The 16,994-nt window shown below is 40.1% G+C and overlaps 1 protein-coding gene across 1 annotated transcript in view; it reads left to right on the top strand.

Annotated features, from left to right (window-relative positions):
- The first annotated feature begins 14,745 nt into the window (after nt 1-14,745).
- Nucleotides 14,746-16,994, top strand: part of LOC117243687 (collagen alpha-1(I) chain) — an 83,277-nt gene continuing 81,028 nt past the window's right edge. The window contains exons 1-2 of the mRNA XM_033517282.1: nt 14,746-14,763; nt 15,407-15,477. Coding sequence (XP_033373173.1) covers nt 14,746-14,763; nt 15,407-15,477 — 89 coding nt within the window. The remainder of the gene's footprint in view (nt 14,764-15,406; nt 15,478-16,994) is intronic.

Raw genomic sequence — 16,994 nt, forward strand, 5'->3', positions numbered from 1 at the left:
GATGTTTCATGTTTAACTTCGTCTAGTACTTGCAACAACCCACTGACAGTTGGTCCAGTCACCATCTTATCAAAACCTGTGGAAGGGACCTAAGGGGGTATAAAAAGCCTCTGTTTTTTAGTGCAGGTATAGGGAAAGGCTGCTGGATGCATGGATTTGGCTGGTGATTCTATTGCCACTTAATGGAACTAAAATGGTCAGTGGTTTTGGGTGCTCTCGTTTCATCAGTCTGTGATCCTTTTTCCCAGACCACAGTTTCACTGCACTGGTCATAGAAAAAAAGACTTAGACACTGTATGAAATCTGTGTTTACACTATTATAGCTGCCACAGGAAAATGCCAGACAATTACTTTGGGAGCTCCTAGAAAAAAACACATGTTAAACTCATGGTTTGGGGGATTATGGGGCTTTTCTTTTTTTTTTTATCTAGATCCTGCATTAACTTTTTCCATCTGAAAAATGTATGACACTAATCTGTCTGACCAACATAGTCTCAGGAAGTCAAATCTAAAAGCAGATTAAATCTAGTATAGAGTACCTTGTCTATTAGCTGTTGTCAACTTTTAGTTCCCTTGCTCAGTGTACTAAATTTGTTCTGACTGCTTTTGTTCATATATACATAACAAAAGGTGTCTCACAGTACAGTCTTGTTATAATGGGAAAAAACGTTAAGAAAACGTTGAACATTAAAGTGACAATCCTATTCCAACTATCAGGGTCGGTGATTTGCACCGTCTGTGCCATGTTTTGTAGCACAGGAAAATGAAGAGAAGTAGACAAGGGCTAGTACTTAAAATTACATGAGAAAAAAAAATGTAAATAGAAATCAACAGACTGGAGATTCTTTTATTTCATTTGCATAGCCTAAAGAATATTACCTATCACTGGGAAAAAAAAACCAAAAGCATGAAGTTTTAAGCAGAGCTGTTTGCTGGAACAGTACATATCTTTCTTTGGCAGGCATTGATCTATTTTTGACATATAAGCTATAGAGTGTATTAGCTGTATATATTAGCTAGGAGAGTATGAGTTCTCGAAGGAACAGATGGTTATTCCCAGCCTGGACAGCACTTTTTAAGCATTAAGAAATCTATATAACTGTTCAAGTGAATTACTTGGGGTTTGCTACTGCAGATTTAAAGCACAGTGTAGGCTTAAACAGTTCCTAGCACCAGCAGCCCCCCAAAAATAAGAAGTTTCCTTTCTTACACCCACTTCATTTGCCATGCACTTTAAAAATGACAGTTGTCGTCCCTATGAAGATTAGAAGATCCATGTTGGGTATGTCACATGCTTTGATGGTAGTATTGCCCCAGGCATTTGTCATCCAACCTACAGGGATAACAATGTGTAATGGTGGGGCTTTTTTCAGAACACTGAAAATATACAGATATTATTAAATTTTACAATTACCACAGGGAATGAATCAAAGCCTCCAATAAGCAAATGAACTATATATTATCGCCCTGCCTTTATAATTTTTGTTCAGTTCCATCTGATTGCATTTCTGTTATCATTTAGTTGTTTCTCTGCATGTAGTTTTATCTAATTTCTCTTTATTTCAGTCACTTGCAGAGGATATAAATTAATTACTTCAGACTAATTGCTACTTATTTAGAAACCATCAACCTTCTGTAAGAGTTTCAAATCAGTGGTTAAAGCTAGCTTTTCCTATCTGTGGTATTTATCTTGAAGCCTTTTATCACTGAAGAGTCTGTTAATAAGTTGTTTTTATAAAGCCACTTCCAATTTTCCTTTACCTGGTCTGCCAAAATTTTTAACAGATTATGATAGTTAAGTAGATAATGAGATATTTACTTCTTTTAATATGTATATGGATTGAATTACCACCGATAGACCTGGCAGCTGCATGGATTTGATTGTAAAGTGTCTGACAGAGAGAGAACTAGAATAAAGATAAATATTGCATTATCTTGATTTCCCATCCTTATGTGATGGAGAAAGCAGCTGCATTATTTATCTAATTGAAGGAATGTTAAGAGTATGTTTAATTAAATGAAGAGCACTTAGTAATACTGGGAGTGTAAACAAAGGATAAATGACAAAATGAGCTAACGTCAGCTAAGATGGTTTAATTTGCAAGTGTTGTACCCTTCTGTATAATTATTGCAGAATGTGTTTGTACATCAGAATCGATGTATCCAATCTATATTCAACAACATATCAGTTTCTCATCCCGATTAGCAAGCTTTCTTCTTTTCCCAATGCAGTTGGACAGCAGGCTCATGGAGCCTAATTCTCACAGATCCATTTGCACGAATTTTCAGGGGGATTCATCCATTCTTCCCTCTGTGTGAAGGTGAAATCCAGCTTCTTATTGCCAATACATATAAAATTTTTGAAGTTTTCACGGTTTCAAAACATACTCTAATCCCAAGGTATTGAATGGCTCTTGAGTGGGAAGTGTGATTGTCATAGACTACCTGAAATGAATCTTCACCAACCAAAAGTGCCTAATTTAGTTTTCTCACTCCTTTAATTGATGTTCACAGCAATAGATCTAGCATGGTAACCTCAGATGAGCACAGTCACAATTATTGTTGGTATCAGAGGGAAAAGCACAGCACAGGATTTAAAAAATTTACAGGTCATTTGCTCTCTGAGGGAGTAGTTGACATTTCACAGTTAAAATATATCTTTCCAGGGATGCAAGCCTTTATTTGTTGAAGGCTTCCATATACGTGGACAGAACACAAAGATTCTGCAGGATCTGGGATATGAATTTGGATGAAAAGCATGTTCCTTGTGAAAAAGTCTTTATCTTTGCAACCAGCTACCTCAAAAGACTCAGTGAAAGCCCTAAGACATAATTAGATCATGGAGTTTGATCCCTGCCAAATTCATAATTTAAGTCAACGCTTAAGTCACATCTCTAACAACAACAACAACATAAAGGAACTGCCATTAGTGCATGGAAGTGATGCTTTCATGTGCTAATACCTTGATCACTCCAATTTTCAGTTAAAATTGGGACTCAAGAAGTCCCAACTAAATCCTCCATCTCAATGAATTCTCTCAGTGGTGGCTTTTCCTTAGCTGTTTCCATTTCTTAAAAGATTTTTTTAAAATCCATTACTACATTTTGCAGTCTATTAAGTGTTTTATGCTGCTAAAGTAAAGTTTAGAAAAAGTGTATTTTGCCTAAGGTTAAATAACTCTTTGTTCAGAACTTGCTTCAGTAGATCAAGCTCCCCAGCATACCCATTCTTCCTAGGCACTCCCCATCTTTTACAAATACAGCAAAATAAACATGAAGGAATATCATCAAGAAAAAGATATGCTGCTTGTGTAAGTAATTATGTCCCTTGTTAGTTCACTATAAAGTAATTTTCTTTTTTTTTCCTTCACTCTTTACATTTCTTAGTGTGCCCTGGAAGGTATTTTTACTTAATTTTGTTTAGAAATTTGAAAAGCAAGAGAAAGTGAGGGATGATTACAGACTTTATTTAAGGTTTTGATTTTGGTTTCTCTCTGTTCTTATATCAAAGATAAAATGGAAGTGGTGGTGTCATGTTCAGGTAATGAGATTTTATATTAAAAAGAATAAATTAAGCTCATAAAGCCAATGGCAGGAGGGACATGAGGAACCATTTCTAGCTCACAAAAAGGACTTTATACATTAATGCAGTGAGCATCAAGAGTTATTAGGAGTTGAAATTCAAAGCTCAAAGGATGTCAAGTGCTTCAAAAGCAAAGGCTTATTTTGTATTGTTTATATTTAGAAGTGATATGGAGCTCCCTTGAAATATTTTACCCATGATGTCAAAAATCAAAAGCATTAGGGGAAAAAGAAGAACTTGGGACATTTTCCTTGCAAACAAGAGTTTTGTCCATGACACACTAGAGGATTCCTCTGAGGTACAGATTTGTACACAGCACTGCTTACCAAAAAAATACAAACATCCTCTCAGCTTAGCTGTGTGTTGTTGCTTGCCTAGAAAATTCATAGTATACAGAAAGGTTTTACTGTAACATTCACATTTTTTTCTTTTTTTTTTTTATAAAACTGCAAATCCTGGAGTATCAGTATGTGGTCATTTTTTAAATAGATATTTTTTTGAAAAGCTGTATGACATTTTTCTTTAATGGCTGATTTTTTTTTAATGTCAGCTACATTTTTAAAGCATGAGGCCTGGTTGTAACTAGCCTCGGCACTGCTACTGTACATCAGACTGTACTATTTGATCATTAATTTATCACAGTTCTAGCAGTTTGTTTGACAGGTGATAGTGCTTTCATCTAATGGCTACACAGCAAGTGTGTGGTGCACTAAAGAGTGGATGCCACTGACTAGAGTTAGAAATCAGCAGACAACAGCCACTTTGCAGAGCTTTATCGATTTACCAGAATCATTTAAAGATATGAAACAACTGGAATAATGAATGCTAATTCAGTTCACTGTAGGGTTTTTCTCATTTAGTTTGGAGTATATTAATACAGTGTTGTTGCTAGTAGTGTTTTTATTACAACTATTTGCAGTGATAAAAGAAGTGAAGAAATCAAGGTGCAAGTTTGAATATTTGTACTAGAAATACAGTCTCTGTGTTCAGTGCATCTTAGGAAACAGATGCTTGGCAGAAATATGAGACATACTAGAGGAGTATTGTAAATACTTAATCTCTAAATAAAGCCTTTCTTATCCATTGAAAATGTTCTCTGAACTAGGTGTACGAATATGAGTATTGCATGGATGGGAAGAGAAAAATAAGGCACATTTTGAAAGCATGGTGGGATTCTTAGGGCTATCCTATGCAGGGCCAGGAGATGGACTTGATGGTCCTTGTGGGACCTTCCAAATCAGGATATTTTATGATGCTGTCTTTACTTTTACCCTCAAAGGGAAACACACTGTATTTAACCCACTAGGTTTTGTTCCCCTCTATGCACACGGCAGCACATGAGCCGTGCTCGGGTGGACACCACGAGGCATGGCAGGGCTGATGGAGGAGGAGGTGTGCCAGCCATGCCTCTGACAGGGCTCCTGGTGCCTCTGGCAGGGCAGCACACCCATGGCACAGCTCATCCTCCTGCTCCTGTGGGCACTGGGGCTGACATGCAGCTGTGGAGCTGCTCTGCCAAGATCCTGGCAGGATCCAGGGCTGCAGCCAGACCACTATGTGCAAGGAAAACTGCACCTTTGGATCCCAACCACAGTGTAGTTGTGTCCAGGGGATCGTGTGTATGAAAGCCCAGATTGCTGCATTTATGCTTGTTTACCAGAGGCTTGTGTCACAATTGTTCTTGGTTTGGGTAAGCTGGCAGGGAAGGCATGTTAGGATGAATCCAGTTTTATCTGCATCCCTGTTTTACTGCAGCAGAACCTGATACCCCATCCCAGCAAGAAACAGTAACCTGTAATATGTTAACAGCCCTTTGGACTCAGGGACTCTCAAATCCTGAAGCACTTGGCCACAATAGTTCTTAGCTGAAGTTATATCAGAGGTAGAAAGGGTGCTTTGAATTTTAAAGTCAGTGCCAGCAGACTTCTTCCCCTTTTGTTGGCAAGTCAGCTTAGGCTAAAGCACAGATGACTCATGGAAGTTAATTAATTTTCTGAGGTGCTGATTGCTCATATGTCCCACTGAAACCAATAGGGAAACTCCCACGTGTTGTAGTGGGAGCTGGAAACTGGCCATGCTGTGTTGTGGGACATCCAGAAGAAGTGTTCCCTTTTGTAGTGGAGACAGTGGGAGTTGCTTACAAACATGAAGGAAATCAAAATGATGCCAAATGAAATTTTATTTTCCTCCTCCTTGGTGTTTGTTACAAAAATCACAAGTAAATAGTAAACACAAAAGTTCGTCAAACATTTTCAGTATTTATTTTAAGCACATGTGCTGCCTCATCTCCTTTTAATTGCAAGTCATAGGAGCATTGGTGCTGGGGGTGGCCATGTACCTGAGTGAAATGATGCCTCTTAATATCAAGTTACTCCAGCCCGGTGTCTCTAGGTTTGCAGTAGCTCATCAGTGACAATGGGTCTGTGTAAGCCTTGCTGCAGGAAGGACCCCATTCCTTGGTTTCCCATGTCAGGAAGTCATCACCACTGAAGATGGCCATGATGATCCCACTAGTTCTTCTCAGGAAAAGGCACCGAGTTCTTTTCAGGAAGAACTATTGGCACTTCCAGGCCTGTGCTACAAGGACAGTAGGCAGAATGATGGCAGGGGCTGACATGAGATCAGCCTTTTGCTAAAGCTACAAAAATTTACACTGGTTCTGGGGTAGACTGGAATATGGAGTTCTCTGTGTAGAGAAATGTGTGTGAATCAGTAGAACTGGTACAGAGTGGATCATGAACAATTTTGCTGTAGACTTTTAAGTTCCTGTGCTGTCAATCTGTCACATTTCCAACATATTTAATCTTGTTTGGTTTGTTTGAAAGAAAGTTCTCTAGTTACTTCTAAGTAAAAACTAGTTAAATGTAATTGGTATTAAAGTGAATGTGATATCATCTGCTCTTCTGAGGAATTAAACTGTTTTAGTAATAGTCAAAAAAAAAAAAAAAGCAAAGAAAAAAGAGCTGTGCTTTCATCTTGCCTTCTTCCCCTCCATGATGGTGTGCTAGTTAGGAGTTACTCAAAGTCCTATATAAGCTGCAAATCATGTTCTGCCGTTCCATTTATCTTCCTGCCTACAGAACCACAAGATAAAAATACCCTGCATGAGAAATTCTCTTCATCTTCTTGCTGCAACTTGCCAATTCCCAGTCCAACTCCTCCTCCTTCCTCTGAGTGCCAGTTTGAGGGGCAATCTTTGCATTTTTGGCTATCATGTTTTTAGGAGGTAGGATGGGTTTCCCCACTACCAGCCTGATTATAAACAGTTACTTGCCTGAATGAAGAATTACATCCTTGCCTGGTGGTCTGAAAGGGTGATTTCCATGTGATGGAGCCATATCTTTACAAGATATGGCTCCATCACTTCTTATCTTCTCTCAGAAGTGCTGCCTCTGGTTCTGCAAGGTCTTTCTTGGAAGATCCTGCTCATATGATTTCAGCATTAATTCCAGATGCATTTTCACTATGATGGCAGTGGAAGTGCTAAGTGAATTTTTCCATTTGCAGCTGAAGAAGGATGCTGGGCTCAGGAGATCAGATTCTCCTCTCTGTTGCTGCTGAAAAACAGGAATAATTCAGCTGGAATGAGTGAGGTTCTTCCAGCGATAGCCTTATACCACAGAGATCAAAGTCTGCCCTTCTTCCCTCAAATTCTAAGCTATACTTCAATGAATATGCAAACTGCATTTTTACCTCCTCTTTTCCTGCTCCTAATTCCCACTGTTGAAGTCCTGGCTTGAGCCACAATTAATATCCCCCTTCCCTCCAACACAAATCTTGCTTCCCTCCTGCCCTTCCCACATAAAAATCCCCACACAGTTTGTGTTTTCAGTGTGATTAATATGTACGTCTGCAACCCAAATCCTGAAGCTTCATCCTGGGGCTGCCCATTCCCACTCTTGCCACCACTCTCAGGGTTTGGCAGACGGGGCAGGCGGAGGGGGTGGCCTACGTGAATGCAAATGCACGGCGGTGGGCAAACTTGGCTTGGGCCGGCTTGTTTGTTTGTTGCTGCTGTTTTTGCTGGCCTTGCTCATTAGAGCCCAAATCTCTGAAAAACATCTAGCATGATTCATGTAAACACCAAAGACAAGTAGGATCAGACTCGCTGAGGGGAGGAATAAAAAGTGGAGGGGAACAAACACTTGGCGGGGGTCGGCTGCCCGCCATGGCCCAGCGAGGACTGGGAGCGAGAGGTATGCCAAGCAGCTCTTTGTCTCACATGCACATTAGGATAAGTAACATTGCTCCTCACCATCTGTCTCTCTCCATGAACCTCTGCCTCGTTCCCATGTAATAAGAAGATTCATAGAAGTACCAGCTGTGACCTTACAGGGAAGCCTGAGAAACTTTGCCTTTTTTACCAGCACTGGGAGAGTGAGATTTGGCACCGATGAACACAGTTGTGTGTAATTTTTTTGTTGTTGCTCTGTCGCCATCTCTTCCCCCAGCAGTCGTGCAGTGTTCATAGAAAGATGAAAGCCCCCATGGCAGTTCAGGGGAGGTTGCCAGCTGCCAAACATGAGTTTCAGTGGGCTATTTTTTTATGCTCTTCTCCTTTATCCACCAGGTGAGGAGCCCATCAGATGCAGCAAATTCCTGCTCCCTGCTTTCTGTTATGGGTCAAGAGGACCAAAGTAGTAGTGACCAATGTGAAATAAATTATATCTTTATTTATTAACCTGACACAAGACATAGAGACAGGCTGCCAGCCTTGGGGCTCCCTTACAGACAGGGTGATGCATTCCCCTGTGAGTTAAATATAAGCTGTGTCCCTGATGCCACATCCACAGGATGTTTGGCAGCTGAGGTTGCTGGCAGCTGAGCCCATGGGCACGAGTGTGCCTGTGATTGTTGTAGGTGCCTGTGCAGCTCTGTTGCAGGTAAATTTACAGTGAGATTTTCCATACAGCAGCATTCAAGTCCTTCTGCTTCATGCATTCGTGGCAGCACGAACTCAAAATTCCCTGACCCATAAATTTATGGTGATGTCTGTGTGAATGACTCACTTTTAATTCAGAATCATGATGAAAAATTAGGGTGAAAAGGTTTCAAAGCAAGAAAAATTTGCTGGTTTGGTTAATCAAAATCTTAAGTAATATATATTAATTCAGCTAAACCATGTAATTTAAGCTCAAATTAAGCACTTCATCTTCAAACCAGGTTTTCATACAGTGAAAATAGATTTTAAATTGAAATGTTTCATTTTTTAGTATCAAAAGAAACATTTTTACTTTTGCATTAAAAACAACCAAATGAAAATATTATCCACCTGGCTATCAAAGAATATTGCAATAGATATAAATCTACATTTTTAAATGCTTAGAAACTGTGAGATAACAAGATTTCCATATTATAATTTTAAGGCAACTAAAATTACATGGATTTTTTTTCTGGATAAAATAAAGTTAAGCTTTCTAAATTAAAATAATTAGACAAAAAGAACTGGAAATTTCCATCTTTAGCATCTACATTTATTAGAAAACCCATGGTAACTGTATAATACCAGTTCCTCCGAACTTCACAGCCCTCAGTGTTGAGATATTTCAAAAGCAAGTTACCCTTAAAATTATTCAAAAATTTAAAGCAAAAAGTTTATTGTCTCTCCTCCCTTGCAATTGTCATGCAGGAGGAACTTGGCTTTTCACTGGGACTGTAGGAGTGTATGTTACTGAGACTTGAAAATTTCACCCAATATCACCAAGAGCAGCAGATGGATCTGTCAGCTGTTTTGCTGAAAATGGTGAATATCTTCCCTGGAACATTCATAAGTTGCCTGAGGCAAAATTTCACAGTGGAAACAGTGAGATTTCTCTTTACATAACATTCCTAGTACTCACGAAAGTCTAGGTCCCCCCCGCCCGTCAGATTAAAATACCCATGAAGCAGATGATGATGAATAGGCACAGCTGGGCTGTGAGAAGGGCATTTTCAGGAGCCCTCGGCCATAGCCTGACCGCAGGCCATCAGAGCAAGTGAACAGTGTCTTTAGAACTTACTTTTGTCACTTATTTTCACATTTAGGTGGAGACTGAGATAGGCTCTGATGGTGACTTTGTGCCTCTCTCCTTCCATGGGGTCTTGGCAGTAGAACAAGCAGAGTCTTCCTCATGTGGTCACCTCAAGAGCCCTACGGGAGTGTCTAAGGCACAAACTGGAGGAGTGCCAAGTCATGTGTCATAACACTTTCTGCCTTTGATTGATGATTTCCACATCTAAGAGGAGAGCTGATCACAGCTGTGGAGCTGTGGGGGAATCTGCTGAGCACGTGAGCATATGTAGGTCCCCAGGTAGAGCAACTTTTGGGCCTCAGAGAAAGGGGCCGCTCTTCACACTGTGGAGAGAATAATTTTAGCATTACACCTTGGCACATTTCCTATCCATTGGGAGAGTTCAATTGTCTTACTGCAAATATTTGTGAGCCTGATCCAGGGCCTTTTTTGTAGGGCTTTGTTTCAGACAGTATGAGTAAGAGCTGATCATGTTGGTGTTCACCAGAATAAAACACTTCCCCTGAATTTGTTCCTACTTTTAATGTTTGCTTATAGATACAGTGCAAAGCTGGCTCTACAATATTCCATTGGAAATAAAGATTGCAGGCCCAGTGCAGCCTGTATTTAACAAAGGGTTATCTATGCTTTCAAGTTAATTTGTTATTAAGGCAAGGTGTGAAATCAAAATGCGGTAGCTGTCTCTGAATGCTCTGGAATATCTTTTGTTCAAAAGGATGTTAAGTGGACAGATGTCAAGTGAGATTTGGCCAGGTACAGCTAATGTAATAAAAAGACTTTAGGAACTCTCTTACTTGTAATATTTTTTTAAAGTTTATTTTTATTACCATTTTACTTTTTTGATGCATTAAAATGTCTGTATCTAGAAATAATGTTTGACTCTCTCTTAACTTTCACCAAATTAAATACTTACTGCAAAAAGGAAATCAGAGGCGTTTCTGAGAGCGAGGTTTGTTATGGGCCTCATAAGTGTTTGAAATTGTTTGGAAAATTTGCATAAAAACCATGTAGGATTCCAGATACTTCTGTGGGTCTTACACAGTTTCGATAATTCCTTTTCTGATGTCCTTGGATATTATTGTTTGTAAGTTTGCATATTGCTATTGTAGATAAAAAAGGAGAAACTATCATGTGTGAGCTAAGACCAAGGGGGATTTCCATACAGTTTCCAATGTTCAGCTCCCACTTTTGTTAAACCTTACCTTTGGAAGCCTGAAATATTCAATGGCTTTTTAACCAAAAGCATTTGTACACCAGATTTTAACCTTTTCTATCCCTTGAGCAAAAGTTATTTTAAACAAAATTCTAGACCCAAAGTGGAAGATTTAAGATATTTGACATCAGCTGTATGAGACACAGACTCTGGGTCAAGTTTTGAACTCAAATTAATAGGGTAAGGGTTTGTGTGATTAATCTTAATGGGTCCAGACTCCTTCCTAATTGGAGAGCTGTTGTACAAGTGCTTGCTTGCATGTGAAGGGACTGCAGTCTGGTTGCTGATAAATCAGCCATGTCTTTTGAGCAGAAAGAATGAAAGCTCTTGAGTCAGGCTGCCATGAATTCCAGCTTCTTTGAAATCTGATTGGAAAGTTTGTAATGTGACTCAGTCCACACAACCAAAACAACAGCAGTTTCTGGTGAAATTCCCTCCAACTGGCTTGGCTGTTTGCAGTGTCTGTCATCTGCTGTGGGATGGGGCTTTCTTAGGTGACTAAATGTTGAGGGGGCCTAGAGTGGGTGAGAACATCTACCAGGAAAGGCTGTGAGCAACAGCTCAGGCTGAGTAAAATAATGGGGGCTTGGGCATCTGTGAAAGTGTGAAAAGTTTCAAGGCTTTCCTCTAGCATCTTGTTTTCTCTAGGGAAACATATGGCAGGCTCTGCAAACAAAATGGATAATATTTTATGTTCAAAGCAGACATCTAATTGCATCTCCCAACCACTCTCAGCATATTTACAAGTTCTGTCTTCTGTAACCCAGTGTACCACTCTCATTTACACGTGTGTGAAGCACAGTGGTGCAGCCACCACATCCCTCTGCTCTGCTGTGTTTGTAGTAGGGACTCAGATGCACATGCCAAACTTGCTTGTAGCGTGGGCATAATAAAGCAGAGGGAAAAACTCTAAACAAACTATTTGGAGCCTGATTTCAGCTCCATCTACACTAACCCAACTATGAATCAAGGAAAATTTTTGTTCTTGTCCTTGTTGCATGCGTGCCAATTACAGGCAGAAACAAAGAGGTTAGAGAATGAAGGAAAATAAGACCAAAGGTCCTTGTTTTCCTATTTATTGTTAGGCTTTTTTTTTCAGAAAAGAAACCAAATCCTAACCCAAACACATAAACCTGAAGTTTATCCTGATTCAGATAATAAATGCAGAGCATAATAGTGCAAAATAGCAAAAGGAATGACCATTCGTGACGCTGGATGATTAGGATATCATCTATTTAGTCCATCTCATCTCACAGTATACCAGACTCTGAACCTGGGATTGTCACTGATGATACAGCTGCAAGTTTGATCCAGTTTGATCTTTACTTGCTGCTTTGTTGTGTAGTGTTGGACAGTCTGATTCTTCACAGGTAGCTGAGGATCACCAGAGGAACCTAAATTTCTGCTTTCTGTTTGTTTCAAAGGGGTTGCATTCCTTTTACTTCTGTAGTGAGAAGGATGGTGAGAAGCTGGGAATGGTCCCACTAACATCAAAACCATCAACAATAACGTCCTTGCTGACTGTGGCAGAACAAGCTACTTAATTAAAATTTTCTTTCTACTGCCCATTCAAAAGCAGGTGCTCAGAGATTTATTACTCCCAACTGACAAAGTGAGCAGGTTTAAGTTAGGCAGGAGTCCCATGTCACCAGCCATGAGCGTGGTACTTTTTCATCCTCAGGGTTTATTCTCTGCAGACATGGTCATGTTCCTTGCCAGCAGCTTTGGTCTCTAGGCTGTTCACAAGAAAGATGCACAAACTTGTGCAAATGGGTGGCAATATGAAAGTAAACCTATGTTTTTGAGATTTATGTTCATTTTGTCAGAGTTATGGTAATAAACATGCCATGAAAAATATGCAAACAGTAGTAGTAGTGGGAATTTTATATTAGATTAGGAATCCAGATTCAAAATAGGATCCAAGGGAAGAGGTTTATTACTGTGCAGGAGAGTAGTCAGACTATGTTAAATCTGAGAAGAAAAGAAATTCATTTGCAGCTGTGGGCAAGAAAACAGTATTTTGTGAATTGGACAAGGGGAAAAAAATCTGATACTTAGTTCAGAAAAAAAACCCGTGTATGGAAATCAAATGCATCCAAGACAGTTAAAGGAGACATAAAGGTAGTTATTAGACAGAATGATATGGGAAGAAATGCAAAAAACATGAAAGATATGGCTTTTAGTTTTCACTTTTGAGAGGTTATAACTTCAAAAGAAACCCACTGAAACAAAATAAAATACTTCTCCCTTGTGCTGAAGTGATTTGGCCCTAGGTGCCCATGTTATTTTCATAATTTTGTCCTCTGGAGGGTTCAAGTCCTCCTAAAGCTCACTCCAGGCAGCCACTCAAGCTCGTTCACCTCAATGATTAGCGGGAGGCCTGCGGTGCACTGAAATGTTATAAGGAGCCTATCAAGGAGCTCATCGCCAGCCAAACAGATTCCTGTCTTGGCAGCATTCCTCTTCCTGGCTTGTGAGATAAAAGGGGGATAGGTAAAAGTAAGCATTTCAAAGCAAGCAATTTGTGTCTTAAAATATTTGGTGAAATTATTCAAGAAGAGTTCATTCATGTGGAAGTAGTGTCTGTGGATTGCTGTCCAGGTCAATGAAAGCTAAAGTCTGATGATGACCAAGCAGGTGAAAACTGGCTCTGGTCTTCCTCAGCTTACACACCTGGGGACTCTGAGCTTGGCACAGTGAAGTGTGTGGGGAGCAGGATCAGGAACTCACAGGCTTTCTGGAGCCAGCTCTACTGTTTTTTTAAGTTGGACTAAACTCCCCAATATCATCAGATGATCACAGCATGTACTTCAGGAGTACTGATGTGCCTCTGGGATCTCACTCTGATCAGGCTCAGGAGTTCCTTCCTTCCCAGCTGCCCACCCTGTGCCAGAGGCTGGCCTCCCAGTCAGCCCAGACCTCTTTGCTACAACGACAGAAACCAAATGGTGGCAGTGGGCCACCAGTCAGCTGGAGGATGATATATGGCTGTTCTTTCAATACAAAATTAATGTTCAAACATCCAAGTTTTCAAAATGGCTGAGGCATTGGGTAGTGAGATGCGAGGAACCTGACAGCTCTCAGCTGTGCTGCAGTCATGCCAAGCCAGGGATTTTGGCAGAAGTCTGAACACACCCAGTGCCTGTTGGGTGACAAAGCATCTCCTTCTGCTTGGTTATCCAGGCAATAACATGAAGCTGTTTACAGGGGCTGAACACTTTCAAAACCAACTCCTACTTAGGGCATGGCTAATGGCCCCTAACCTTGAGCAGGCTGTGAGCCCAGCAGGTACTGACTGCATTTCTGAAGCTCATAGGGCAAAGCATGGAAATCTCTGCTGAGCTTCTGCTAGGGACTGAATGCAAACATTTGTGGAGGCTTTGCAGGTCCTGTTCCTGAGCATCTGATTCTTTGTTTAAGACCTTTGTATGCCAAGTTGTCACATGTAAGGATTCAGACTTCAGTAGCTTAATGAAAAGAAGGTACTGAGGAGAGGTTGCTGGTAAAATTGCTTTCCTCAAGTAGAGAAGGAAAAGTACAAGAGCTGGGCTTTCAGTGGGGTTGGTTGTTAAGACTTTGGCAAGTGCAGGCAAGCTGAGATTGTGTTATCATTTCACACAGTGTGGTAAATGTTTTAGACTTAAATTGTAGAGATCATTATCTGCAAGCTGAAAATACTTGTTGATGTGCCTTCACTAAGTGGACACGTCTGCATTGAAGTACAAAACAGCCCTCCTGGGATGTATTATCTCCAGCTTTGAAGGTGAATGAAAAGGTGAATAATCTATTGGACTGGCAGTAGTTTGGAAACCATGATATATGTAGTTTATGGGTAATAAAAAGTGAGTTTCTTTGTCTGTAGTGACCTTGGGCAATTAAGCCATTCAGTATGATTCATATTGTTATGGAGAATTTCTTAGGTTTTTGAGGAAATCGGGTATGGACATCTGCCATCCAGTAAAGGAGCAGGAAAGGATATCTACCCATGACTAGTGTTAATAAGTTTCACCCACTGGTATTTCAGAAGGGCTGTTTGACAGAACTTGCAGAAATCCAATGCAAGTAGTTTTCTGAGGCCTCTGCAAAGCTGGGTTGTGCACCTCATTGGTATGACCAAGATTGCACTCAGCACAAAAGAGCAGGTGCAGAAATGTGAATCCAGGTGCCATTCCCCTCTCCATGTAGCAAAGGGACTTCTTTGTTAGACTGGTGAAAAAAAATTGAGCTCTACCTTCAGTGTCAGTTTGAATCCTATCTTTGTTTCCTGCCATTTTGCTGTCGGATTCTGTAGCATGCTGTGTGATTTTACCAGGCTCGTGAAATGTACATACTCCAACTTAAAAATCTGCATGTTCCCATCTGTGCCCTGAGGATATTTCAAAAGGGGGGGATTCAGAAACTAGGGAAGAAAGGTTTCATGAATTTTGCAAACTTTTTCCTTTAAGTGCTTTTTTTACACTTGAGTGACGCTTACGAATTACTTACACCATCCACTATAATTTAATGCGTTACACAATAAAGAGTATCTGCTGTTCTTTGTGTATTTCAATACCAATGCTTTCCTTATCTATTTTTCCCAGCTTGCCATTTCGTGCAGTAGAGGTTCTGTCATGTGATATTACTCTGCACAGAGGGAAGTTGGAGAGCCCTGCATGCTGCTTTACTCCACTGGTAAGCAGTCAGAGGATTTGCTTTGGTCATAAATGCAGTTTCACAACGTGCGTCTCTCCTCTCTTGCATGTTGAACGTGGCATTTCAACAACTGAAAATTCAGTGGTTGTCAGCTGAATCAGAATTCGAATTAATAGCTTCTGTATTTAACTGGAATATTCTCAGCCCCAATATTGATTTGTAGGCATTTCAAACTGCACTTACTTGTAAATACAGGTGTGCAATTTTTGTTAACATCAGGGAAGACATCATTTGCATGCTGAGTGAAAGTAGATTGTATTTCTTGTCTTCTAGATTTTACTGTCTTCACACAAGCTTGGTGTAGTATTTTTCACACTCTCAGAGACCTTTGCAAAATTAGGAATTGTTGCTGCATAAATATTCATGTCTTATACTGCTGTATATGTACTAGCAAAACACCCAAACTGTTGTATTACAGACCATACCTGCATACATCAGTTACCTTATTCCTACCCCTGTGGCTCTGTACCTGTTCTGCTATTCTTCTGAAATACTTTGCAAGGGGAAAGTAAAGGAAGAAATATCTCAGGGTAGACTCAGGCTAGAGAAGAGTCATTGTTAAGAGATTAAGAGATTTATTCTGATTTGTCCTTTATCTTTGCCTTCACTTGGCAGTTCATTCCATCTTCATATAGTTAACTAAAACAGCTTTCTATCTGTATTTGGAAAGAAGTCTAGGCACACAATTTTTAAGTGGCATAAGTAATGTAAGAAAAATCCATTTCTTATGTCCCTGCAATACTTGAGGAATTAAATTTTCCTTCCACCCTCTCACCCTGTATTTTTCCAGTGCCTTTAACTTCAGATATAGGTTTGGGCCCTTTTCCAGCAGCTGGACTTCTCAGTAATGGCTGTGATTTGTCTCATGTGGGAATCCTGAATAAAATTACCAATAACATACTTACATTCAATTAAATGTTTCAACATACACATCACTTAGCCACTCAATAGGGAAATGCTCTCTGGCAAGGAATCTGTTCAAGGAATGGTAATCGATACGTGCTCACTGGTAACATGTCTGAAAATACCAAAACACTATAAGGAGCTAGGTGATGTAGATGACTTTGTCTTAGTAAATTGTAGTCTGAGAGCTTTGCTTAGCCCTAATCAATTCCTGTCCCCACTGTTCAAAGGCAAGCTGTCAAGTGCTTTAGCTGCTTCTGACTCTGTGTCAGAAATCATGAAGTGCCCCTTACTTGGGAGAGAAGCAATCTGGACAGAATCAGAAAATGAGCAGGACACATTGTCCCATTGAGACAACATTGAGGAAAAAAGTTACATTGAGAGAAAAAGAATCTCAATCAGGTCCAGGAGCGTACTAAAAGGGTGTTTTCACCTCTTGAAAAGTCATACACTGACACAGGCAGGGTAACACTGTAGAAACAAGCAACTCAAACAGCCTGCTCACAGAAAGGAAGTTTTGGATCTGTGCATGCCTATCAAGGAGATGTGAAAGGTGATTCTGGCAAGTTGTTCTGTGCAGGAAAACACTCATC

Source organism: Parus major, chromosome 11 (assembly GCF_001522545.3).
Source record: "Parus major isolate Abel chromosome 11, Parus_major1.1, whole genome shotgun sequence".
Taxonomy (NCBI): Eukaryota; Metazoa; Chordata; class Aves; order Passeriformes; family Paridae; genus Parus; species Parus major.